Below are 27,233 nucleotides of genomic sequence, written 5' to 3'. Positions count from 1 at the left end.
AGACATTAATTAAGTGAACAGAATGGAGCTATGGATCAATATGTATGTTACTATTAGTATAGAAAACAATATGTGATTATAGTTGTAAATGCATAAGTATCTCTTGAAGGATGCAAGAACAATTATAGGATTTAATTCTAGGAAAGAGAACTACATGGGTGGAAGATAAGGGCAGGAGGGAGATTTAGTTTTCACTCCACACTCTTTCTACCTTTAAATTTTTATAACTTGTACATGTAATATGTATTCAAAAGGAAAACAATTTATTTAAATGAAGCACTTTTGTAATCTTCATTTGTAATAGTCACTATTCCCATACTGAATTGCTTATTTGAAAGAACAAATCTCTAATTCTGTCAATAGACATATGAACCCTTTGTCCTGGACTGCTACTTTCCACTTCACAATAAACATTCTTGCATTTATGCCAATAAAGAATTTTGACATAATATTACCTCCATAGGACCTTTCTTTTAGTATGGCGAGTACTCACTTGCTGAATTATATCCATATAATATCTATGGAAAATACAAAATGGGCCACACATTTTCATGAGAGAGGAAAAAATAATAACCAGCACTGGTTCAGGTAGTGACCAACCTATTTTCAAAGCCCAGCTGCAGGAACACAAAATGGTAAGCCTGCTATGATTCTCAACATTCACATAATATGTGCATTAAATGACTTGAAAATAACACCAAAAATCATAATTTTATTTTTCCAACTTTTTCTTTCATGTTCCATTGTAATTTTTAAAGACTTAAACTAAATAAAATGAAAAATATTGGGTTATTTGTTAAAATGCTTCAAATTTCTTTAATATTATTTGGCCTTTTCTAGTCTCTTGAATTGCTTATATGTACCGCTATCTGTTGTGTCTGATTTGAAGATTATTCAGTACCTGACGGAATCAACTCCTCCAGCTAGTTAATGAACCATGAAATACTGTTACATAGCTTTTTCTTAATTTGGAGATCAAACTAATAAATTGTTTATATTGATAATTCAAACTAAGAATTACTTCAGCATTTTTAAAACAGATTAATAATGGCCATTGTTCACGGAGTTTTGTCAAAGGTGCATGAAGATAGTTTTGGAACTAATACTAATAATATTTGGATGGAAGAATAGAGGTACATATGGAATATTTGTCTCCAAACTACAAGTTGCTAAAAACTGGTGCTTTAAGAAGGAACGCTGTACTCCATTTTGGTGATGGTTTCCTGGCTCTCTGTACAGCCTTACCTTCTAGTTTTAAGCGTCATCAAGCTGCATAGCACATCAGTAAACTTTTGTTTAAAAGTTTTAATGTAATAATAGCAAATATGCCTTTGTCAAGAGATTGAGGAATACAGTGAAGTGTAATTTTCAGGCTTTAGGGTTGAATGGAACAAATTTCAATCTTTGCTCTGCTACGGGTAAACTGTGATTAGGGTTTGGATTAAGTTATTTAACCATTGTGACGTTCAGTTACTGCATCTATGAAAATGTGATCTATATCATCAGGTAAGATGAATATTATTGACAACATATCTAAAATGCTCCCTACAGTGTCTCCAAAACCTGGAGTTACTGTTATTGTTGTAAACAGAAATTTATAACAATGCTTTGCATTGTCAACATTTCTGAAAATTATCCTAAAGCTATATATTAAGATCCAACGTTATCTTTGTTATGAGGATTCAAATTTCATTTATTCACCGATGATACATTCACACATGGGGTTCTGAAAGAGAAAGTCACATGATGTCTCCTTTATATCAAAGAAAAAAATCTCTAAATATCAAGGAAAAAACTTAATTTTGTGTATAACCCTGATTAATTTATGGTAAGAGCATTCTTTCAAGACTGGTCATTTTTGAACCTTTTGTATGTTAACAATGTGGGAAGTTTCAGTTGTTTTCAGTTGCCCTTCCCCTTCCTGCGCTCTTCTTTCCCAGCTTCGCTGGGCTCTCCACCAAATCCAAGCCGCCAGAGAAGGGTCAAAAGAGGACCCTTCGGCCCAATAATGTGAATGTTCTAGTTTTGGAGTCTTTGAGGCAAAACTGTAATCTTACTCACATGACCAGTCTATCTCCCTTTCCCTGAGGGACAAGTTGTTCCTCCACGTGGCTGTCCCGATTAGCCAGTAGCTCCTCTGGGAGCAAGGACTTGTCCCATTCATCTTGCCCTCACTTGACAGTCCCATGCAGAAAGCTTGCACATGGTAGGTACAGTTTGTTTTTTAAAAATAATTCAATTAATAGTGTTTTATTCTGCGTTGATGAACTTGCTTAAAAAAACAGTTACTATTTCAACAGTTATTTAAATTTTCTTATTTCAAAAAGACTGAGTCCTTTGTAACGGGCATCTTGCCTTCATTGTTATTTGTTATGACTAATTCAGGAAAGCCACCAGTGACCACTGAGCATTTGCAGGTTGTCTCCTTGCTAGGAGCCTCTTGACCTGGTGCTTTTCTAATTGTTGTGGCTTTCCTGTGTCACAATGGTGTTCTCAGTGCTGTCACAATTATTTTTGACTCTGGCTGCACATCAGAATAGCTGACCAGTTTGTGTTTGCAGTTATGGTTTAGCAGAATACAGGTGATGCCCAGGCATGAGGAATTTTAACAAGCTGCACAGGTGATTCTGATGCCCAGCCAGGCTGAAAAACACTTGCACCACCTGTGCTTTGCTTTGGGGATGACCGAAGCGCTGTTCTTCCTGGTCCAACCTGAGCGTGGGCTCTAGGCCTTTTGAAGCCCACTATGCAAATGCTGCAGAATGGTGCTCCACCGGTTGGCTGGGGCCTGCAAAGGTTTGGCCTACACAGTATTATTGTTTTATAATTGTGACGTATTTCAAACATACAGAGCGGTAGGAACAATAATGTAATAAAAACTTATGAACCTACCGACCGGTCCACCAAATATTATTTTCTTATATTTAATACAGATTTTTATTAAAGCAATAAAACATTGCAGGTGCCATGGAAGCCCTTTGAGTGTCTTTCCCCTGCCTCTCTCTCCAGGGGTAACGACCACCATGAATTTGGAGTTTACCATTCTGACCCATGTTTTACTAAATATGTATTTATTCAAAGACGGTGCTTCGTGTTTTCTTGTTTTCAAACATTATGTATATGGAATTAGATTCTGTGCAGTATTTTATAAAGTTGGGCCAGTCTTTACAAACTGAAAAATTTCACATAAAATCAGATTTGTTGGCTTCTCTTGAAAGAACCAGAAGATCTGGCAACATTAGGCTGGCTTTCTGGCCTGGCCGTGTGCCGTGCTGGGCCAGCGCTGTTCTGTGTGACACAGTCCCACAGCTCACACTGTGGAGACATATGCGCCTGCACCTGTACTTGTCTCCTTTGATGCAGGTTTGGTCCCTTGTTCTGAACTTCCTTCCATTATAATCCTTTTCTTTCTTCAAGGCCATTTCTGCTGTGCTCTCCTAACTGCTCAATATCAAATGTATTTACCTCTCAATGTACCCCTAGCTGCTTCTAATCTCTTCCTCTCCTACTCCTGACTCTCTTTTGTCTGGTCTTCACTTGAATTTTCTTGCCATTTTCTGTCATTTTGCTTAGAGTTCTTGACTTTAGCACCAGAAAGGCATGCATTTTTTGTTTTTGTTTTAGATTTTGCCAGTTAATAGTAAACGAAGTTATTTATTTTGGTCAGCAAATGAGCCCATCATATTACATTTATTTCTGTGACATCTGGTTTTGGCTATTTTCCCTATTTTAAGTGTCATTCACATGTTTTGGTAAATTTAGGGGGCAGCTGGGGTGTTCGAAGACTGGCCATTAAGTAAAGTGGGGTTTTATGGGTCACATTTCTTAAGGACTGAAATAAAGTTGTCTTTTATTTTCCTGCTGCATTTGGCAAAATGCCATGCAAATTATAGTCCCCAAAATAGATTTGCTGAATGAAAGAATATTAATAAGTTGAATTATAAGTGTTTTATTACACACTCCTTCTTACAAGCCGGAGCAGCCCCGGCCCTCCTTTGTTTTGCAGAATGCACGTAACCCAAGAGGCCTCTCCTGATAAAGATCTGGGCCTGGCAGGGAGGCCAGAAAGGCAGAGATGGAAGTGTATTCAGGGTTGGTAGAAGGATTTTTAATAGAGAGGAAGAAAGGAGCTTTGAGACATTCTTGGTGTTTGGAAAAACCTGAAGGTGAGAGGGTTGAACAAAACATTGTCCGAAAGTGCTATTTTGTGTGCTGAGTGGGATTTGTATTTGTGGCTCTTCAGTAAAGACAGGGCTAAAGAATAGAATTGCTTTTAATTACATTTTTACGCTCTTCTACCTGGGACAGGACTATCAGGTTTTAGACAGATTACATGGTAAAAGAAATATGTATGCCGAGCAGATTTACTACAGTGACTTTGGATGTTTTAGCAAAGGACACGCCTTGCTAAATACAGAGGTCTTCCACTGTGTGTAGAGAAAGTAGGGCCTCTTGTGAGACCTCTCTCACCAGGAGTCAAATCATGGTCAGAATCCTCTGAGGTTAATGAAGAGGCATTAACTACCCCCAGAGCAATTTTGCCTGCAACATAAAATGCAACAGAAAGTCAATATCAAGAGCTGGTTGGGAAATAAATGAAAACACATGTCTGGAAGTTATAGTTCATATAAGTTTAATTCCTTAAATCATATGCTATGCATTTAAAACACAGGGTCTTTGTAATAATTCGGCTTAAAATAGACTTAAGTCTCTCTTTTCATTTATGGTTGGTAAACAGGCACTCATGACACCTTAACACTAAATTGTGTTAAACCTAATAAAATCAAATCACTCTAGTGTGGACATGGGAAAATCTGTAGCATCAGCTGTGTCCATGAAAGGCCACGACATCTCTGACAGCCTGCCAAGTGTAAGACGTCTTGGTCTTCAAAACTGGAAAGGTTCATATATTCCTGAATACATTTTTCAAGTGGACATTTGCCATCTCTGCCAATAATTCATTCACATATTTACTCTGCTGTGTTTTTTAAAATTTAAAATAACATTAAAAACAAGTTGTAGTGTAAAGTTCAGGGCTTTGGTAGAGTGGTGGTTCCACAACAGTGGCGAACTTCCATTAGTGCTCATTGTAAAGTTGGTCTACATAAAGTGCAGCTGGCTAAAGAGCAAATCCTGTAATCCCACTGCATTAGTTCCCTTGGGCTGCTGTAACAGAGTACCACAAACTGCGGTGCTTACAACAATGGAAATTTATTCTCTCACAGTCTGAAGGCTAGAAGTCCAAGATTAAGGTGTTGGCAGCATCGATACCTACTGGAGGCTCTGAGGGAGAATCTGTTCCGTGCCTCTCTCCTAGCATCTGGTTGCTGCCAGCAACCTTTGGCATTCCTTGCCGTGTAGACATGTCACTCCAATCTCTGCTTCCCTCATAGTCACATGGCATTCTCCCTGTGTGTCTGTGTCTCTGGGTCCAAATTTCCTTTTCTTATAAGAACACCAGTGATTGGAACACAGCCCAGCTTCATCCAGTTGACCTAATCTTAACTCAGTTACATTTGCCAAGACTCTATTTGCAAATAAGGTCACATTCACAAGTATCAGAGTTTAGGATTTCAATATATCTCTTTGGGGGACACAATTTAACCTATAATACCCACCTTATAGGCCACCACCCTGGAGTCCCTCCCAGTCGTAAACTCTGGAGCCACAGTGCATGCCATGGGTCAGGTGTATTACACACGCCAGCTCACTTCATCCTTACAGCAACCAGTCATCCTGGGATGACTGTCCTTACGTTATGGAAACAGAGTCTCAAAGAGTTTAAGCTGCCACCTAGTAAGTATGGAGCAGATATTTAAATCCAACTATTACTGGCTTTAACCCATACCTTTTCTCTTATTCCCAGCCATCATCCTAACAACAACAACAAAAAAGCATTGTATTCTTGTCTTTGGAACCAATCATTTAAATCAAATATAGCTCTTCAAACAACTTTCCTCTAGAACATAATTACTTAAACAGTCAGTAGGAGAGAGCTGGGGATGACAACTATCATGATAGGTTTTCTTCAGACCTGGTCTTTCCCGTCGTTCAAGGGCAGTGACTTCAGACTAAATGAGAGGTGAACCATGGGAGGAAGACCATCTACCGATCAAGAGAGCCTCCTTTCCTTCAATAGATGAATTTATAAAATATTTTATGAATTACACTTGTGCATATCTCCTTTTTAATTCATTGAGGCATTTGACATTTATTGATTCATTTCTTTTTAAAGGAATTCTTTTTAAAATTGATTTTAGAGAGAAAGAGGAAGGGGCAGGAAGAGAGAAGGAAAGAGAGAGAGAAAGACAGAGATGGAAAGAAACATTGATTTCTTGTTCCCTTTAGTTATGCATTTATTGGTTGATTCTTGTATGTGTCCTGACTGGGGATCAAACCTGCAACCTTGGGGTACTGGGATGATGCTCTAACCAACTGAGATACCTGGTTAGGGCCCAATTTGCCTTTTGAAGGAATCTTATCTATCATCAAGTGCCATTTAAGTGCTCTTTAAATAATTCTTAAATCTACCCCCTCATCATTATACTCAATATCATGCCTTTATTCACATACACATTTCTCTAACTTGACTACTGCATTGGCCTCCAAATAGGTCTCTCTGCCTCCACTTTTCTCTCATCTAATCCACCCTTCACATTGCTGATTCATTCTGATGCTTAAAAGCATGTTTTTATACATTTAAAAAGTGTTATATTCATTGAAGAAATATTTACTGAGGATATTCTGTGTCAAATGTTATTCCAGGCAGTAGGATACAGCAGTGAACCAAAGGAACAAAAATCCCTGCCCTCAGGCAGCATATATTCTGTACAGTTCATGATTGCCATTATTATATATTTTTCTCTTATATATTTTGCTACAAATCTTGGCAGATAAGAAAAATGATGATAATGTCATTGATGAGGGTTTTTATCTTATTGAACATTTACTGTATATCAGCCATTATGCTAAGCTGTTTGCATATAAATTATGTTGTAACACCTTATGTGCAAGTTATTATGAGGCTAATTTTGTGAAGAAGGAAATTGAGACTTAGAGAGTTTAAGTCCAAAGTCAGAGATTAAAAAAAGAGAAGTTGGAGTCACAATTTGAATCTGACACTTTCTTTCTTTAAGGCCTTGGCTCGTACACTACAAATCTCCTGTTAGATGTTCAAAGTGTTTTAGAGGATGAAAACATTTTTCCTCTAAGCTCTCAAATTTAATAACTAGAGGCCTGCAAATTAAACCAACAAAAGACATTAGCAAGAGGAGAAAAGGTTTATTTGCCTATGCAATGCACATACACAAGGGAGTACTCAATGATGAATAATTCAAAAGGTGATATGAATTGGGGGCTATATACCATTTTTAAAGAGGGTGATAAATTGTGGAGAAGTGACTAGACAAAGGAAAAGGGTGTTTGGGCTCCTAGGCAGGATAAATTGTGGGAAGGTGACTAGGAAATACATGAGGGAAACTAACGGTAGATATGGATTGTTTATGCAGATTCATCTCACCACCATCTCTGGCGATAAAACTCATTCTTATTTTCCTGCTATCCAGTGCGGGGGGGCACCTTTACCAATGGAAATTTTCTTTATAAATGGAAATTTATACCCTTATTTTAGGCACTAGGGGAAGGGCAGAGAGGTCATCCTGTGTCTGCTGTTTCTTTTTTTCAAATGAACAAACTTTTAATACAGCGCAGGTATGTAAAATACTGCACACTGTAAACGTTCTAGAAAGCTAGAGCTTCAAGCTTGTTTTACAAAACAGCCATTAAGCTTAACTGAAAACCCAAGTATAGAGAATAAAGCTGAAACAAGGGCCATGGTGAGTCCATGGCATCTACACCCCAAGGCCTTCATGCAGAGCAGCAGCCTCTCTCAGCAGATTTGATCCCGATCTGCTGTGTAGACATGAAGAGTGTCCAGCCAAGGGGTGGGCTGGGAGCTGCACTTGGGTCCCATTGTCACTTGGGTATTTTCGAACTGGAACAGGCCGCATAAGACCCAGAACCAAAAAAAGAAAAACAAACACACAATAAAACCCCAAGAACCAGCTGGCACAAAGTAAACACTGTCGGGGCAGGGCCTTACACCTCGGTCTACTGGTGGGGACTTCTGCAGTGCTCGCAGGCACTGCGGTCTGATCTGGCCCTCCGGGGACATCTTACAGGTCAGTCACTAGAAATATTCGGAAAGATCAGCATATTCATTTCCATAAGAGACAACATAAATCCCTTTGTCCTTTGTCCTCCATGTCTCTTCGAAGCCTCTGGAGCTCATCTGCCTCTCCTTTCTGAACCAGCATGAACTGCTGTATGTCAGATTTATTTTTGATGGCCTCTGGTAAGGAGATTGGAAAGTGGAGTCATATCCACAGTCCGGCCACAATCCAGGAAAAGGAATGACTTGTTTTCACGGAGTATCTGACTCTCTCGTAGCACTTCAGTGTTCCAGGGCACATTGTGACACCCAGGTGGATAAAGCGCACGCCACTAGGGTTGGTGTAGACCTCACGGATGTGTAACACGCTCACCTTCTGCTTCTCTTCCACCCACTCTAGGACCTTTTCTTCATCGGTCAATCAAGGGATTCAAGTTGTTTTCCCTGACCTGCTGCATACAGTTCCAGGAGACTGTTGCACCTTTTAGTCAATGCCAGGGCTCCATTTCCATCGGGCGGAGGACTGACCGAAGTAGCTCTTTTCCAGAGTCTTCCATCTTTGACACAAAGCCAGGGAATGCTGCATATGTATGGCCCTTGAACCTCATGGCTTCAACAGTAGATACAAGTAGAGAGTTTCTGAAAAAGGTCCTGGGCAACATGAACAGGACTCTTGTGTCCACAGAGACAACTCTGAAAATTGTCATGGTCCTCACGTGTTAGAAGTGCAGAATCAACGCCTTCCAGGACCTTAGGGCTGGAACCTGAGGTGTCACCATAGCACTAATGCCTACTCTAATCACCAGCACAAGTCCCCCAGGCTTCTTACTTGTTAAGCTTGGAGGCACTACCCTTTTGGTTGGGGGTGCATCACAGGAGAAGCCAAAAATGTGTGGATATGTAGGAGCCACTGAGTTTCCAGGTCTGTTTTAAACGCCAGTGCACTCTAACTCTGTCGTTTCTTAATTGCCTTTAACTCAAAATAATCCTTATGCCAAAGTGGCATATTTTGGGGTACCACAATATGATCCCCTTCAGCATTTATGAATAAATACCTGAACACTATTTAAACTCCTTGCAAATCAAATAACAACTTCAGTGCTCTCTTTATAAAATGCCAATGTCGTATATTCAGTTTCCCTGAAACAGTGCTTTGCTCTTAGGGGACATTTGGCAATGTCTGGAAACACATTTGAGAGTCATGACTGACAAAAGGGTGTTACCAGCATCTATCTTATGGGTAGAAGCCTAGGGAACAGCCCTCCACAACATAGACTGGAGAATTGTCTGGCACTAAATAACAATGTTGAGGAACCCTGAGGCAATTGTAAACACAACAGAATTTCAGCTCATGTTTTTCCTATCCTTTAAAGTCTGACTGAATGTATACTTTATGTATTGAAATTAATCTTGTTTATATTTTAAAGCTTTCCTCTTCCGACATCTTTTAGTAATGGGTTTTCCCTGAATTTACTGCATATCAGTTAAATACAATTTAAATACAAATATTTCTGCATTTTAAGTACCATTTTGCTCAATTGTTTATGGAAACATCGACTTTAAATTCTAACCTGATGCTTTTAGATAACTTAAAAATATATTCGTATTCTGTTCTTTATATATAAAAATGATGCCAGAGAGTGCTGAGAGTAGACATCCTTCTTTAGACTGATTTACTGGTAGTAGCAATAGGCCTACACTGAGTCATCAGTTTTTGCAAGTCATCATCCTGGTAGCCATTTGGAAAGTGATGGCCAGGTACAAATAGCTGGTATGAGGCTATTGAACACTTGTTCTTTGCGGGAAATTAAGTGATCTCTGTTTGACCAAATTTTATTGATCTTAATAGCATCATGTTTTCCTATTAAGTTCCAAGAACTTTCCTCACCTTCACAGTCTCACTTCATGGTTTGAAAGTTAAAATTTAAATTCATATGGCAAAATGGAAATCATGTTCACTTAATCATTTTTATTTTCCCTTACAAATAGTTCTCAGAGGTTCTTTGGGGTGCAGCACTTGAAAAGGTGAGCAGGTATAGAAAGCTCCCTTGTTTTCTATTCCTTTCCACTTAACACATCAGAGGCCTAGAATTTATTGGTTCATGAAGTTGTCTGTTTCTTGACAGACATTAAAATCTAGACACAGTTTTAAACACCCATGCAAAAAAAAAAAAAGTACATTTTTTAATTCAGCATAAATTTCTGCTCATACACTAGAACACCATAGTTGCTTTATGTGAAGTGTTCCATAATGCTAAGAGATTAACTCATTTTAGTTTACATCAATGTTTTGATTAGATATATAAGGTTTCTAATTAATTTCTGGGTTTCCTCTGAATTATCTTTAAAAAAATATAAGGTGATTTTTGTGCATTAAAGCAGGAGACAAAGTATCACAATTAAAAAAAGGTTAATGTTCATTATTTTTACTAATTTATTTAGTGGTCATCACCATGAAAACTACCTAAGATAATTTTGGTCAAATGACCAATATGAGCATTGGTTCGCTGAATCTTTTCGGCTTAGGACAAGGATGGTGTAATCTTGGTCATTTCAACCAACGGAACACAGAGAGCATTCAGAGTTAAACATGACATATAATTAGAAAGACCTATAGTTATACCACAGCAATTTTAAGGATGAGGTAATCTGGGGAGAGCTGAAAAAGCAGCAACTAATTAAAAAGTTTTCAATGCAGTTTATTTATGCTGCAGGGCATTCTTTGACATCCAGAATGCTCTGTAAAAGAAACTCCTTCTACCTGTTGTCCTAACGGGTTAATGTCGCATGTAATTAATGGTATAGAAATAAAGTGTCCTAATCTCTCTTACTTTTCATATTCTAACTTCACAGGCCTTATACCACCTGGGATCCATGCGGCTTGGAACAAACGAAAAAAGCCTATGAAACAGCCAGAACCCTGAAGAATCATGTTTCAGTAAGAAAAAGTAGAAGGGCGGCGATTAGATTAGGCAAGGTGGGAAAGTGATATTGGCAGGTAAAGCGTTGGAAAGTTACAACTTGGGTTATTTTTTAACTGGCGTCCTACAAACGGCCGGCGTGTAGGCATCTCACTCGCTAACTTGTAAATGAACTTCAGGTTCTCTTTAGTTGGGGAGACTGCTGAATCTGAGAACCTGGCGGCGGTTCAACGACCCCGCCCTCGGGGTTCCCAGGGGGCATCTTCTGGAGAGCCTGATTGTCTGGGGCGAAGGCGCAAGGAAAGCAGGGAGTCCAGGGAGCCAGGGCCGTGGGCCCCTAAACCAAACACAAACCGGCCTTGCTCCCCTTGGGTGGAAACTTCCCCGGCCGCAAGCAGAGCGGGAGGGAGTGGCTGGGTGGCGGTTCCCCTTGCGGAGGCAGAGAACCGCGAGCACGAGGTTCGGGGCGCGCGGCGAGAGCGGCGGCCGCCGCCTCCTCCCCTCCCCGCCTCCGCTGCCTCCTCCCTCTGCTCGGCTCGGCCTCCCTAGCTCCCTCCCCTCGTTGCTGGCTCCGGCGGCGGCGGCGGCGGCGGCGGCAGGCGGGGAGGGCGTGCGCCGGTAGAGAGGTGTCAGCGGCGAGGAAAGGGAAGTTTCAAGTGGAAGGTCGTCCGTCGACCGGCGCGTCCTCCTGCTCTCCTCCGGCAGCATCATGGCGGAGCCAAGCGGCTCGCCCGTGCACGTCCAGCAGCCCCAGCAGGCGGCTCCGGTGACAGCGGCGGCGGCGGCGGTCCCGGCGGCCGCGACAGCAGTGCCGGCCCCAGCGGCGCCGGCGGCCCCGGCCCCGGCGGCACAGGCCGTCGGCTGGCCCATCTGCAGGGACGCGTACGAGCTGCAGGAGGTTATCGGTCAGTGCAGCGGGCGCGGCAGGGCCGGCCCAGGCTAGGCGCTGAGGCCGGGTGGGAGGCGCGGCCGGGGGCGGGAGGGGGCGCGGGATGCTCGGCTCGCCTGCATGCATGCCCGGGAGGCAGAGCGGCCGGCTTCGGGGCCTACCGGCTTCAACATTTTTTTTTTTTTTAATTTATTTGTTCGTCTGTGAGCGCTGGTGCTGCAGGAGGCGGCGCGGCGGATGTGACTCGCACTGCAGACAAGCCGCATGCTGCAAACTTTTATCTCCCAGATCGCCGGGGCGGAGGAGCAGGGGACCCGGCAACCCGCCGCATCTCCCTCCACCCGCGCGCCGGGGCCGCAGTCCGTGGCCAGTGGCCACGCGGGAAGGCAGCTGCGGGAGGGGTGGGGTTGTGGGGGCGCCGCCCTGGGCTTCCAGCGACCCCGCCTCGCGCCCCAGGGGACCCTGAGGGCGCAGCCGCGCCTCTGCTTTCCAAGCTCCGCGTCTCTGCCCCTAGTCAGCAGCCACTCGCCGTGGGTAATCGAGCTACGTATAAGTCTTGGAGGCCCAGGTTCTTCCTCGAGGCCAGGAGGATGCTGGCCTCCCTCCCTGTCAGCCACTGCTCCAAGTCCGCCGTGCAACCCGGCTCTCCGCGCCGCCCGGGTACCCGCCTCTCTCGGTGCCGGGGCGCGCCGCCTGCTGCCCAGCCCGGCAGCCCGCGGAAAGCAGGCGCCCTGGCCTCCTGCCCTGCACCGGGCGGATGCTTTCTTCTGGTATAGGGCTGAGCTGCTAGGGTGAAACCCGAAGCTGTCGGTGATCTGCTCCCTGCCTTCGGTGCCTTCTAGTCGGCTCACAAATATCACCTTATCTTACATTTTTAAAAACCTGGCCAAGTCGACCGGCAAGAAGCCGGACTTACTTTCCTGGGGCCAAGCACGAGAAGGGCCAGGAGATTTGTTTTATCCCTTAGCACCTTTCCTATTCGATCATCCTATTTGAGAGGCTTGTTAAACCCAGTTAGGGAAGCATTCAGGTCAAGTGCGCCCTCAGCTTCTAACCTTACCGGCGCTGGGATGGGATGCTGCCTTCCCATATTTTGATAGTTAAGTACGGTGATGAAAAAAGGATTCAGAATACTTACCTTAAATACTTTTTTGCTTTTCATTAAAATAATTCTCCAACCCGCTCTTTAAAAAAAAGGTAATTTCATTAGGTGTTTAGATAAGCCTTTATCACTTGCTGCAGTGTGAATGAAACAGTGCAGACTGGAATTATATATATGGGAAAATGATGGGCAGAACAGTAATCTAGCATATAAAAGCTTCAAATAACCTAAAATGGTATGTCTACATAAAATTCTTTGAAATCCCAACCCTTTCGTAACTTTTGGCAAAAGACTCTCAAGGGATGAGTCTTGGTCACTGCCTGAATTGAATAACTTCAAGAGTGTCTGAAAGCCTAGAGTACTCAATGACAGTCCCTTGAACCTGGCATATAAACCCTGTTATGTTTCCAGTTTTACTACCTGCCCTCAACTCTCCCATGTTCTGCTTACATTAATTGTACCCGAATAGTCATCTGTCCCAGGACACATCTGATCTTTTAGTCCTTGCTGCCTTTGCACAGGCTCTTAAAGTGCCCATCTTTGTAGTGAATCTCATTCAGCTTCCAAGGCTGCCACAGTGCATGTTCTTGAGAAGCCTTCTGCTTCTTCTGAGGCAAAGTACTGTGCTTTTCCTACCCCTCTTTACATACCTCATAGTATGAAACCCCGTAGTGTTTGTTTGCTCTACAGAATCTGAGGGTCTTCTGTGTCCCTAGCATTTTGCTGGGTGCTTGCAGTATAGAAATTAATAACAATGGTCCCTGCCCTCCTGGACCTCAGGTATTTATGTAAATGATTGTGTAGGATGTGACGAGTTAGTACGGGGAGAGCACAAAGGAGGGAGTGACTGTTAGGAGAAAGAAGGAAGCCGGATATTCCACTGAAGACACCGAATTTGAGCCAGATTCTGAAGTCTGAGTAAGAGTTTGTAAGGTGCTTAATTATTTCTCTTTCTGCCCTCTCTAACCATCTGTGAACTCCAGGGTGGTCTTATTTAAACCTCTGCCTGCAGCTTGTTGGGATGGTCCATACAAATTGAATTATGATATCTACCCCATAGTTTTCCATAGGGTTGGGACCAGAATTTACTTATAATTAGTTTATATGCTTATTTTGTTAATTTTTAGGGTTAAAATGTAAGCTTTGTCATTTGAAAATGTAAAACTTTTAGTTAACCAGTTTTGTGAAGTAATGAATAAAATCTTATTTCAGTTTAATTTAAGTGATGATATTAATTGCAGGGCCTCTTTTGGCTTGCAGTAACAGCATTGTTAATTATGGTTGATCAATTTAATAATAATCAAAAGAAGTTTACCTGAAGCACCTGCTTATTATTTCTGTCCTGATTTTTTCACGTTCATACTGTGGGAAGAACTTTTCCGTATTTTAAATTTATCTCATCTTTTTCCAATTAAAAGAGATGGCCTGTGTGGAGGACATGCTATATTGAAAAGTCAAATTGTTGGAATAGATTTTTGCAAGGGCTTTATGTTTATAGGGAATTAAACCATTTCCATTCAGTGTGTAATGCTAGTTGAGTAATTAAGAGTGAATGTGGTTAAGTTCTTTTGCTTAAACATTACATGCAGAAGTTAGTAGTTTAAACACTGAATCAGTTTGGACATGAATGTGAGGGGACAGCCTTTGCCTTTCCCCCCGCCAAACAGCAGGTGACATCTGATAGGGTTCCAGCAATGTGAACGGTGACCAGCAGGAGGCTCAGATGTGCCTGAGCAGAAGGCCAAGGTGTTTCACTTTCCAGCGTGGCACGGAGCACTTTTGTAAAAATTTCCTTCTGGGCAGAGTTTGGGGCCTCCAGATTGGGAGAGAATAGGTTTGCTAATATTGAAACAAAGCAAGTTCAGTTGTCTGACTTCTGTTTTAGAAAAATAAACACAGGGTTTTGCAAGTCTAAAAATAAAGTTTCCTCTTTGTTGTATTGTTCTTGTGTTGTAAAAGATCAATGGAGAATTTGTAATGCTCTTAGGGGTAATCTGATTCAGAAAGTTTTACATAACCTAGAAATGATGTAAACTCTGTGGGAGAGAGATTTATACTTTGAGAAGGGTTAGCAATGTTGTGAAATTATTAAATTTTCTTTTAGCCATTGGTATTCTTTGTAGATTTCAAATATTTATGTCTTCTATAGGAGTAACTGCTCTTCAGAGGCTTTCTAACTTATTTATAGTCTTCAGGTTCATTAATCTTTGTTTCTCCTACCACCCCCCATCTCATCCCCAGATTCCTTTTTTAGAAGTATAAGGGCACACAAAGGTATACCATCTGAAATCTTAGTTTATTTGTTGATGCTATTACTGTGATCACCTTGATTTACTAAATAACAAAGAATAAAAATGAGCTGTGTACATGATGACTTGAGTATCCCTAAAAGAATTGAACAACTTCAAGGAACCTTTCTGTCAAAGAGGGGTAGTCATTGCAATATCACCTTCTGTGTTTGAATCAGACAGTGCTAGCAAAGCCTGTTATCTTTGCTGATTTTCCTCACAGAAACCACAAATACACTTGTGCCTCAAAGTATATTTGATTTTATTAGATTTTTTTTAAATAGGATAAGACCTTCTGTAGTTTTGCACTTGATTTCTCAGTGTTGTTTTGCTTTTATCCTGGGTGGTCATTTAGAATGATCTAGAAGTAACACCTACTGAATTTGTAGTCCTAGGAAACAAAAAGAATTTGATTCCTAGACTCCTAGCCATAGTTTGAAGAGGGGTCCTTTGAGTATTTTGTTCAGTTCTCTTTTGAGGCTCTGTTGAACCATTCAGGTGCAGTTTCCCCTGGCCCAAGTAGTAGACCCATTGGTGAGGTCTTCGAGGAGCAACAGCCTTTCTTCCCACATTGAGACCCGCAACAGCCCAGAGCACTTCTGCTTTTCTCTGGGCCCTCAGAGTTCCTGTGGAGTTCTGTGGTTTGGGGATTAGACCTGGTATTAGAGACGTTCTGGAGGGATCTCGAGGACAGTAGGAGCCACACTGGGTCACTGTTGTTTTTGAAGGACCTCAGATGGCTAGAGCACTGAGTGTGTATTCTGGCCTCTCAGCTCTTTAAATCCGTCTTGTTCTGTCGCTGTGGCTAGCCTGTTAATTTGGCATTTTGGTTTTTTTGTTTGTTTGTTTGTTTTTAACTAAAAAAGTCCTGAGATGCTTAGCCTAAGAAAGGACTTCTGATTTTCATATTTCATTTTGCTTTTGGTAAAGAGAAAAATTTATCGAGAAATACTCTTTTTGTATTTTTTTAAATTATTGTGGTAAAATATACAAATATACATAGGATTTAACATTTTGACTATTTTCTAAGTGTACAGTTCAGTGGCATTAATTACATTCATAACAATAATGCTCTTTTAAATGTGCTCTTCAAACTTCCACATGGGAAAAAAATCTGTAAGTGAAAAGAAAGCTATGGTAGAATTACTACGATACTTGCTTTATTCATGTATTTGATTTGTGATAGATAATATTATGAAATTTTTCCTGATTGTTAGAGTCTGTTGCAGACTACATTTTTGATGGTATTTGAGAGTAAATTAAAACATTGCGGGCTCTGGAGTCAGAGGGCCTGGTCTATTTCATATCTTGGCAATGGCAGTCACTGGCCTTGCGACCTTGAGCAAATTACTTAGATGTGTCTGCATTCAGATCCCTCATTTGTAACATTGAGATGATAAAAATAGGGTTGGGAGAATTGAGAGAATGCAAAGCACTTTAGAATAGGGCCTGGCACAGTGCGTACTCTCAATAAGTCTTAGCCGTAACTACTATAAACTGCATTTGCTAATCAGATTCAGGTTATCAGGAGAGAACACAGTCTGTCTCTGGCAAGATTTTGGAGTGGCTTGAAGTTTCTTCTACTGAGTTTCTATCAGGGGGGAAGCAGGAGGAAGAGGGTGCCTTGTAGTCTCCTCCTTCCAGTGGGTGGCTAGAAGGTGGCTTTCAGAGGCCCACGTGATACTGGCTTCCCCTCGCACCTCTGCGCCTCTGCCGTGAGAGGAAGCTGGAGAGGCCTGTGGAGCTCCTGGTGATTTGGGCAGCCCAGGGGTTTAGGTGCCAAATGGCCCTCTGACAAGTGGTGAGAGCACCCTGCGGGAAGGTGGCTGGGAGGAACGGCCCATTAGGAAAAGGCTCTGAGAACAACCTGCTAAGACTGCACTTTTCTTCCACCTCTGAGTTTGCCCTGTGGAGGCTGCCATGCTGGCAGGAAATGCTGCTGACTAAAAGAAATAGTCACTGTCCCAGTGAGTGAAAGGACAGGGGCATTTGTTTTCAGATAAAGTCATCACTATTGCTCCCCTATCGCCTTCCTTCCCTCTCTGCTTTTCCCTCAGCTTATAAATATTCTCAAATCTCTCTCTCTCTCTCTTATCTTGAACAACAAAAGAGAACAAAACAAGACACTCTTACTACTCCTTCCTCCTCAAGCTACGACCGTATCTCTTTCTTTCCTTTCACACAGCTGAGCCCTTTGAAAGAACCTCCATTCACTTCTCAGCCCACTGCAACCTGGCTTCTGCCCTTCTGCTGAGAAACCAAAGTTGCAGTCTCTACAATTACCGTGACCCTTCTGCGGCCAGAGCCAGTGGGTGCGGCGGCCTTCTCCCTTTTCCTCTCTGCAGGATTTGACACCATTCTCCTTCTGCTTTCCTGCCTGACCTGCTCCAGGATCCACTTCGGTTTCTGTCGGAGGCTTCAGCCACCACCTACAATCCCGAGGGTCTCCTTGATCTTTGGGTCGGTGTGTGGGCCTCCTTTTATATGTCCTTGTTTAGATATTCTGTGGAACTTCATACTCAAAATTAAACTCACTGTCTTTCCACTTTGCTTCAAACTTAATTCTACTCCTTCACCATTCTCTGTCTTCCTTAAGACCCTCAGGTGGGAAACGGAAACCTGCCCGTCATCCTCCACTTTCCCATCTCCCTCCATCTCCGACGTGTAATCGGTCATCAGTCCTAAATATTCGGCATACGTGGTGTCTGTGCTCTGTCTCTGACTGTTCTTCTTGGCCATCACCAGTTTAGTTCAGGCCCTTACCCGTTCTTACTTGGATTATTTGTAATGGCCTCCGAACCAGGTTCTCATCTCCATTCTTGCCCCCAGCCCTAGTACGCATGGCCACCAAAGTGATGCTGCTGTCCCCAAATTTTTATCAGTTACTCTCAGGCTTCAGTGGCTCTCCCATCATCCCCAAGATGAACTCTGAGCCCAGTGTTGAAGGGCTTTTGGGAACTGTCTGTTGCATCCCTTTCCAGTCATACCTTGTCATTTCCATTCTCAGCTCAGACTCCCAGCCTGTACAGACCTTTCGCAGTTGCTGAAATGCTTCATGCTTTGCTAGCCTCTGCTGGGTAAGTTTTCCCCTCCGTGGAAAACCATTCCACCACCCTTTCCTTCCATTTCCATCTGTTTAACACAGAGCTGTGTCTTTTCTTTTGTCTCGCGTTTATTGAAGTATACTATGCATGTGGAAAAGTGTACACATCATACGTGTGTAGCTTGATGCGTGTTCATAAGTTGAACACACCCTGATCCTTTTAAGACTTGGAGTAAGTGATCTCTCTTCGCAGAAACTCTCTCTGCCCCTGAGCCTCCTTCCCCCTTTGCCCCCTGCTCTGGCAGGTAGCTCACCCCCTAGCAGTCCTTGCAGTGTACAAAAATTGCTTGCCTTCTTGCCTGTCCTGGTGCTAGATGTTAATCCTTAATTCCTTCTTGAGTACAGCATCTCTTGCCTCCATACGCTACACCTCACATTAAGTATTTGATAAGTGTTTTCTGGATGAAAGTCTGAATTCTGGGAATACTCCCTCCTTGTGGAAGAGGAACAGTGTTGGACTTCTAAAAATTTGCCTCTCTGGTTCCTGAAGATTTGCTCTGTCTATGGCTAAAGACGGTGCTTAGTTATTTGCATTTGGACGAGTCAGCTTAAAGGGTTTTGTGTAAAGTAGCTCCTTAATTTTCCCAGATCAAGAGTAAGCCCTTAGAGTGCTTCCACCTGCCTGTGTTGTGCAGGTGGGCGGGCAGGCAGAGGCCAGGCTTTCCTGGAATCATCTGACTGTGAGGTGGCCTCTCTGGATTGAAGGACCCAGAGCTCCCTGCACGGCTGCGACATCCTTATACTCAGACATTGCAGGGCAGGACAGGAAAGTCCCAACACCTCTCTCTTCTCCTCTAGAACTTCCCTTTCTTGAGTATACCCACGCTCTCCCTCTGGTTTAAGTGTTTGTAGGGAACCCAGCCTCTTGAAGAACTCTGCGGGGCCTCTTGCTGAGAAGAAATGGGGGCTGCTGGAGAAGGTCAGGGATTCAGGTGAAACACAGGAGCGGACCGTCAGGACAGGTGGTTTTCAAAGGTGGTTATAATGGCAGGGGTTGTGTTTTCGAAAACAAAAAGGAACCAAGGGTGATAGGATTGGTGTGGTACGTGCAAAAACCATAGAACAGGGTCTTTTTAAGTGAAAACCCATCTAATAGGTGTTATAATTTCCTTTGTGGTTTTTTTTTGTGGGGGGGGCTTTTTTTTCTATTTAAATAGAATTCCTCATTTCATCATGTGACATTTTACATTCCGCCCCCCCCCCCAGAACAGTTTTGTTTCAATTATAACCAAAACAACTCCAAGATGTTGAAGTGATTCAAGTGTTTCAAGTATTTCTTTTTCCAAATCTGCTCTCCATTGGTCAAGTTATCGCTACTAAAGAAGAATTCAATATGTTAATTAAAAAGGCATTTTAGATTTGGCTTAACTGGGAAGCAGAGAGGACATAGCAGTCCTTTAGAGAATGGATTGGCAGTGCTTTAACTCTAGAATTGATTTAGATAAACACTTTGGAAGCTGATGTGAGTAATGCTGATGTATTTCAAGTTTCTTCTCACTTGCCAAACAGTTATTTGAGCATAAAGTCTGGCTAAGCTTTAAGAAACTTCTTGGATGTTGAGGAATTACATGAATTGACCTTTTAAGCTGATTGTATATTTTGGTATATGGGAAAACATCATTTTAAGGTAGTTTTATTTTCAAACTTCTTCTAAGTAAGTGGCATTTATTGTAACTCTCAGAGGCCTAGTGCTGGGTGTGCTCATGCAGTTCTTCCCTTAGGTGAAAGTACACATTTTGGTGGCATCTGTGGGGTTTAGGTTTCCCAATCTTTACGCGCTACTAGCGAGAGCTATTTACCAGAAGAATTGGTATGATAAGCAGAGATTGATTGACTTTCTGTCATGTGAATGTTAGATCTTCATTTGAGGAGTATTTTGAAGCCAGTGACCTGTGACAGTTCTGAGACTTCTCACAATCAGTCCACTGATGGTTGAGGTCTTAGCAGAATCTGTGATCCTGTTTTGAACTGGTAGCATCAGCTTGTGTATTCCAATTGCTTTTGTTCCTGCCCTGTTTAGTTTGGAGATTGAAAAAGGGTTGTATTTTCTGGCTTGGTGCCTATTGGCTTATCTCGTGTTGCTTATTTTAATTTATCTGGTCAGTTTGTCCTCCCTCCCTTGATCCTTCCTTCCCTCCCTCCTGGCCTCCCTCCCTCCCTCCCTTCCTTCCTTTCTTCCTTCCTTCCTTCTTAATTGGCAATGTCACTATCCCCTTGGCTTAATTGTGAGTGACTTAAGAAATCGGGGGAGAGTGCTCAGGGGAAGGAATGATAAGTCCGTGCTGGCTTTCACAAGTCAGCTCTTAAACGAGGAATCGCAGAAAAACGTAGAGGGATAATGAAATTTAATACTGGAGAAGACTGAAGAGAAAATCCTTTCGTGCTCCTTTGTTTTGCAGCTGAAGACCCTAACAGCCTAATTTGAAGTAATTTGTCCCTGGTCCAGAAGTTCTTAGACTCTCAGGCTCATGATTCCTACCTCGTTCACGGCTTTCTTCTACTTACATCACATTAATTCCTCAAGAAATTTGAAAAGTATCAACTCAGTGAATTTTGTAACTATCTATCTGGGAATATATTTACCATGGAGATGGCATAGTAAAAGTCTTATTTATTCATTTAGAGGCATTAAGATCAGATTTATCTATGTTTTTCATTCTTTACCAGGCATGCTTCTTTAACACGTAAACCAGGTGATTTATAAACATAAAATAGTTTCTTTTCAACCATCATCTTTTGCCTGGTCTGTTACAATACTGTATTTTTAATCTTTGGTTATAACCTGTCAGTGAGGAGGAGGAAGGGTGCGCGTGCTGGAAAGTATTGTAAAAGGTTGAGGACAGCAAGTTGAGGGCGGAGACGGCACAGGAAGCAGATGACTTCGCGGCTGATCGTGACTGGAGCAAAGTTTCTGAAGACTGGCAACAGCTTTTCTAGCAGAGCGTCTAGCTTTAAGCTGTCCAGTACGGCAGCCACTAGCCACATGTAGTTATTTCAATTTAAATTAATTAAAATTAAATAAAATTGAGGAGAGGGATGACTAGACAGAGCGCAGAGGACATTTAGGGCAGTGAAACTCACTCTGCATGATATTATAATGGTGGATACATGTCATTATTCATTTGTCCAAACCTGTAGAATGTACAACACCAAGAGTGAACCCTAACGTGAACTATGGACTTTGGGTGATAATGGTGTGCCAATGTAGGTTCATCAGTTGGGACAGATAAACCACTTTGTGTGGGGGATGTTGTTAATGGGGGAAGCTATGCGTGTGTTGGGGGAGGGGATATATGGGAAATTTCTGCCTTCCTCTCAGCTTTGCTGTGAACCTAAAACTGCTTTTAAAAAAAACACACAAAACTCTTTAAAATAATTAAATAAAATACAGTCCCTCGGTTGTACTAGCCACATTTCAAGTGCTCAATAGCCAGTTGTGGCTAGGGCGCCTGAAGGACTGTATTTTAATTAATTTTAAGTCTATAATTCTTATTATTCTATAAAGTACTTTATTGGGTAGTGTAGATACAGACTATTTCTATCACCACAAAGTTTTATTAGCACTGGATGGCCGTTTGTCAGAATGTTTAAAAAAACTGACTAAGTATTACTGTGATGGCTGTAAATGTCACAAGGTCCCCTCCTGATAACATGCTAAGGCAGTGCCGCTGACTTAGAAATGCAAAAAGGAGACAGGCAATGCTAACCTGACTAAAAAATAATCTTTCATTTTTACTCTGTGCTCCATATGAAAGCCAATTGATTCATATTTTCAGAACAACAGTCATTCCTCTTTGAGTGTGGTGAAACAGATACTCCTGTTGACGTAGGAAGGTAGTTTTGAGGCATGAGTTTTTATCTTACCCACTTAACTCATTCTGGGATGTTCTTGTGACTACTATTAACACAAGAGAATCCTCTCAAGTGAAATCCAGTATTTTCATAAGTATCAAAATGTTACATTTTCTTAAGAAATCTCTTCAGAGGCTTGGGGTTGGATGTGGTAGACAGAATCACTTCAGTTTATCTTTTATGCTCCGAAGAAGGAACTGACTAGGTTTTTTGTTTTTTTAAATGAAATTTCAAAAAAGTTGTGAAATTACCTCTATTTAGAAAAAATACCTAATTTAAGTCACTCAAACCATATCTTTGAAACATGGTCCCTTCCTTTCCCTTGAGTTTAAAACATTTTGATATTTGAATAATTAAAGAATTAATGGTTTAGCCCAGGTTATAATATCATGAAGTAAATAAAATATCCAGTATTAAGTCAGTGCATTAATAGAAGTTCAGACTCAATAATCGCTTTTGGGTAGGATGCCTGCTTTGTTGCGAGAGGGAATCAAGGACTGGGGGGTGAAAAAAAAAATCTGTGTAAAGAGGTTAACTGGATTTAATTTTGGGCATTTTAAGTACAGTCTCTACTTTCTCACAGTTAGTGTTCCTTGGGTGACCAGGGCCGTAAAAGAGAATGTTTTACTGTGTGATCCTTTATTTTCCCTTGTAGATGCCCTTTCAAGTTTTGGAGCCCTAACTCCAGTGCCTGACCTTCAACAAGGGTTGTTGTGGAACCATTTTTAATAGGGGGCCTTTCCTGGGCACTTGGATGGCTGAAATAGGGCTAGGAGAAGTGTTTCTGTGTAGTTTCAAATTGTGATCATTAGGACAAACAGTATTTTTGGCATAAGGCAAGATCAGAGCTAGATTGTTTATCTTCACTAAAATAAATATTCATTAGTTGTTTAAAAAGTGACAGTCTCTAGGGCTAAGAGATAACGAGCCTTCCAGTTATCTCCCTGTTTCCATAGAAGCGGCAAGACTTTTTAAGGGCTATAATTTTGTGTCCTGCTTTTTAACACCCATTAGAAATAGACAGTATAGGCAGCTTTGTAGCTTGTATATTTGCTTGGGTAGTCTTAAAGGTAAAGGGGGATAGCAGATGTGCAGTCGCTAGAATAGGTAAAAGTTACAGTCAGGCACATGTTTTGCTGTGCTTATCGGTGAGAGCCCATTTCGTTTCTCATATTAAGAGTGAATTGTTTTCAGTTGTATGTTGTTGTTTTAAAATTAAATGTTCCTTTGTCTCTTAGAGCTACTCAGAAGCACGAGAGGGACAAAAATATGAAACATGATCTTTTCGAGGGAGACTTGACTTACCAGAGTTTATTATGTATTATTATTATGTATAAAGAAGTTCTGTTTCCTTTAAGGGGACATGGTGGACAGTATCAACTTAGAATTTATAGCTACATTTTATTTTAAATTTAAAAAATTACCCATTTCTATCAGCCTTCCTAATGAAGAAATGAGACTGATTTTCCAATGTGACAGGACTCTGCTCTTAAGATATTTCCAGAAATGTTTGAAATAGTTGTGGCCCTACTGGAATAATTACTTAACATTACAAAATGACTCTAGCTTGGAGAATGCTGTTAGCTGTTTAAAGTCAGATTTGTTTACAGTTATTTTTAATAGATTCTGTATCATTACTTCGTGGACGTAATGAGATTATCCAGGACTGGGGACTGGGATTACAATGAGCTGTTTGTAACAAAAGCAAGAGCAGAAGCTGATGGTGGACTGCGAGGATGAGGGGTAGAGTGGAGGGTAGGATTCCCCCATCAAATCTGCAAAGCCAGCGACGCGATGGGATGCCTGACATGCAAAGACTAGCACAAGGCAGCCGAAGACCTCATACCTGAGCAAGGGTAAGTAAGAGAGACAGAAATCAGGGAAGTGTCCAAGTTTAAAATTTTCAGGGGTTCAGCAAGAGGTCAAGGCAAGCAGGGACAATGTAAGTTGTTTTCCAGAAAGTTTTAGTGGCAGCATTTTGTTGAGCCGGGCACCTCATTTGAAGTTTTACCTTGGGTGCTTCTGACACACTCAAAGCCTCAGTGCTCTGAGTGTGGATTTTTGCCAGTCTCTGTATCAGCTATGTATAGCTGTGTAACAAACCATCCCAAAATTTAGTGGCTTAACATAATGACCATTTTTTATGCTTACAATTCTGTGGGTTGGCAATTAGGGCTTGGCTGGGCTGGGCAGTTCTGCTTGTCTCACTTAGGGGCAGTCCATGGCCAGTTGGGCTGGGGTGGCCTATTTTAAGATGGTCTGCCTTATGCGTGTGGTGGTTGGCGCTGGCTGTTGGCTGGCCCTCTCTTTCCACAGTTTCCGCATTGTCGAGGAGCCTTGCCTGTACGCCATTCCTTGCCTGTGGCAGTGTTCCAGGGTGGCTGGAGAGGAGCTGCAGGGACTCCTGGGGCCCAGGTTTGGTAGTCACACAGTGCCGCTCTGCCTCATTCATTTGGTTGGAGCACATTGCAAGGCCAGCTCAGATTCAAGGGAAGTTGGCTCCCCGCTTGTTGGGACGAGTGGTAGAATCACATGGCAAAGGGACACGTGTACGAGGACGGGAGGAGTGCTTACTGCCATGTTTGTGAACTCACTACCACAGAAGCTTTATTTAGCTCAAGGAGGATGAATATACATCATTTGTCATTCATTTAACTTTTGTTTTTAGATTGTGATGGAGGCGTTAAATCTCCAGTGAACTTTACCCTGGTGGTGGTAGTGTGGTTATTATAGGTTTCATAAACCAATTGGCTGTGTGAACTATCCATCAGAGTGATTTTTGCTTGAAAAGTGACTTTAGAAATGTATAACTTGCTAAAAAAGTCTAAAGATGTTGATTCTAATGTGACATTTGAAGGGCGAAAGGGGGTGTGTGTGTAAGGCTGATCCTTTTTAGCCTTGAGGTGTTTTATTCCAGACTGACTTTCTTAAACTTCAACACCACATTAAAAATACAGATTGTTTGCATGCATATGTAATTATTTCTCCTGCCACCTAGAAGTTAGCGAAGTAGATCTATCACAGCCCTAAAAATAACACGTCTATGCATCATCACTTGGTTTGCGGGTAGATTGGTGCTTAGGCAATTATGAACATTGCTTTACTTTGAAGTCAATCCAGCAATATTTTACTGCCAGCTGTATTGTCAGTTTTTTTTAAAAAAGAATTGCTGTCTATTAGGATAAAATGATGACAAACCTAGTAATAGTTATTGACATAATTTGCCCATTTTTCTTTAGTTTGTCATATACTAGTGGCAGAAAGAGGAGGGTGAGAGATATGCAGGTATACCATTTATTAAATCGCCAAGTTTCTGGCAAAAGCCCTTATCATAAAATACCTGCTATTAGATGTGGAAAGAGGATTGAATGTTATCTTTATAAATTTACAGATTTAAAGGCTAAGTGATTTGCCCTTTATTTCAAAAGGGAGACAGATCTGTACAGGGATTAGCATCATGGGGTGCCCTGCTGTGGTTGGCCGCCGCGTCTTTGTCATGTAAGGAAGGATGAGAAAAGAATGTTACCCAGACCTCTGAGCAGTAAGAAACTCCAAGCTGATTTATTTTAAACTTCCCAAATATTATACAAGTAATTGAAATGATCATTATAGAAAATGGTGTAATGGGGAGGATAAAAAGGGGAAAAGTGACTAGTTAGCTCGTCACCCAAGGCTAGACCCTGTTTGAATTTTGGTACAAGAGTGTAATTTTAAGTGGGAAAGGAGTTTTTTTTAAAGAAAAAGTAAACTGATATTTTTGGAAATGGGTATTTTTTAGCATGCCAAGAACTTTCATATTTAATTTGTTTAGAGTAAGAAAAATAAAAGTAAAAGTCTTAGATTAATAACTACTTGGCAAAAGTGATTCGTTTCTTGAGAATTTGGTATACACTGAGAGCCAAGCGCACTTTATCATCTCTGGACAGAGTATGTATGTGTATTTCTCTTACACGTAAATGGTTGCAGAATGCCAGAATACATTTATAAACTAATTTTAACACCTATGTTACATTTTCGTGTTTCTTAGAAGTGCCTGTTATACTTGGCCTTCAGTCCTCTGGGTGCCATGGATTGCCCTATTCTGATATTTGTTACTTTGCGAACTGAAGTTCTGGGATAGAGGGATGTCAAGAGTAAGTAACTTTCTCTTGTGCTTGTGGGTGCATTTGAGCTCTATGTTTGATATGAGAGGTCATATCAAACATAGACTGGCCGTGTGAGAATTTTCTAGGTTGGTTAAGTATGTGATCTCTTTGTACAACTAGTTATTGATTTCATGGGAATGTGGGAGAAATGAATCTCTACAAATTTAATTTGATGATCTGAATGTTGAATTTTTGTCTTTCAAATTTCAAGGATTTCAGAGCATTTTGAACAGAATCACTAGTGGCATTACTAGTCTTTATTTAAAAAGGCTTTTAAACTACAGAGATATAATAAATACGTTTCTATCAGTTAGGTCAAAATAGTACCCCTCAATTTTAATTTCCCAGAGATTCCCTTTTATGGTCATTTTGGTGCATATCTTTCCAGATGTTTTTCTGTGTATATACATATACACAAAGATTTTTCCAAAATACCACTATTTTACATCTAATGTGGTAGCTAGGCATATTATTCTACAACTATAAACTTTGCTACTACAAAGTAATATATATTACATGTATATTTTACCTCTGTGTATTTTCTGAATATATTTATAGTAAAATAAACAGCTGTCATTCTAGACCATTTCTCATAGATCCACCTCATTAAAAATATGCCAGTTTATTTTGGTTCTGGGTCCACTTCTATCCTGTGCCTGTATCAATACTTTAACTAATTCTTTATTGATTAACGTACTGGTTGCCTCCAGGTTTCCATAGTTCTGTAGGATGGTATCTAGAAGGAGGATTGCAGAGGACAAAT

At 41.4% G+C, this 27,233-nt stretch overlaps 1 protein-coding gene and 1 pseudogene across 1 annotated transcript in view; one reads left to right on the top strand and one right to left on the bottom strand.

Annotated features, from left to right (window-relative positions):
• Positions 1-2,053: 2,053 nt before the first annotated feature.
• On the bottom strand, positions 2,054-11,102 carry LOC129061897 (protein FAM118B-like; annotated as a pseudogene).
• Positions 11,103-11,674: 572 nt separating this feature from the next.
• STK39 (serine/threonine kinase 39) overlaps positions 11,675-27,233 on the top strand; it is a 273,509-nt gene continuing 257,950 nt past the window's right edge. Inside the window, exon 1 of the mRNA XM_054562783.1 lies at positions 11,675-11,996. Within this exon, the coding sequence (XP_054418758.1) occupies positions 11,801-11,996 (196 nt within the window). The 5' untranslated portion in view covers positions 11,675-11,800. The remainder of the gene's footprint in view (positions 11,997-27,233) is intronic.

The sequence above is a fragment of the Pteronotus mesoamericanus genome, unplaced genomic scaffold (assembly GCF_021234165.1).
Source record: "Pteronotus mesoamericanus isolate MK-2021 breed Mesoamerican mustached bat unplaced genomic scaffold, CSHL_Meso_final scaffold_651, whole genome shotgun sequence".
In the NCBI taxonomy this organism is placed as follows: domain Eukaryota; kingdom Metazoa; phylum Chordata; class Mammalia; order Chiroptera; family Mormoopidae; genus Pteronotus; species Pteronotus mesoamericanus.
Note: the sequence above shows the minus strand (reverse complement) of the source record. Positions and strands in the feature narration are given on the sequence as shown.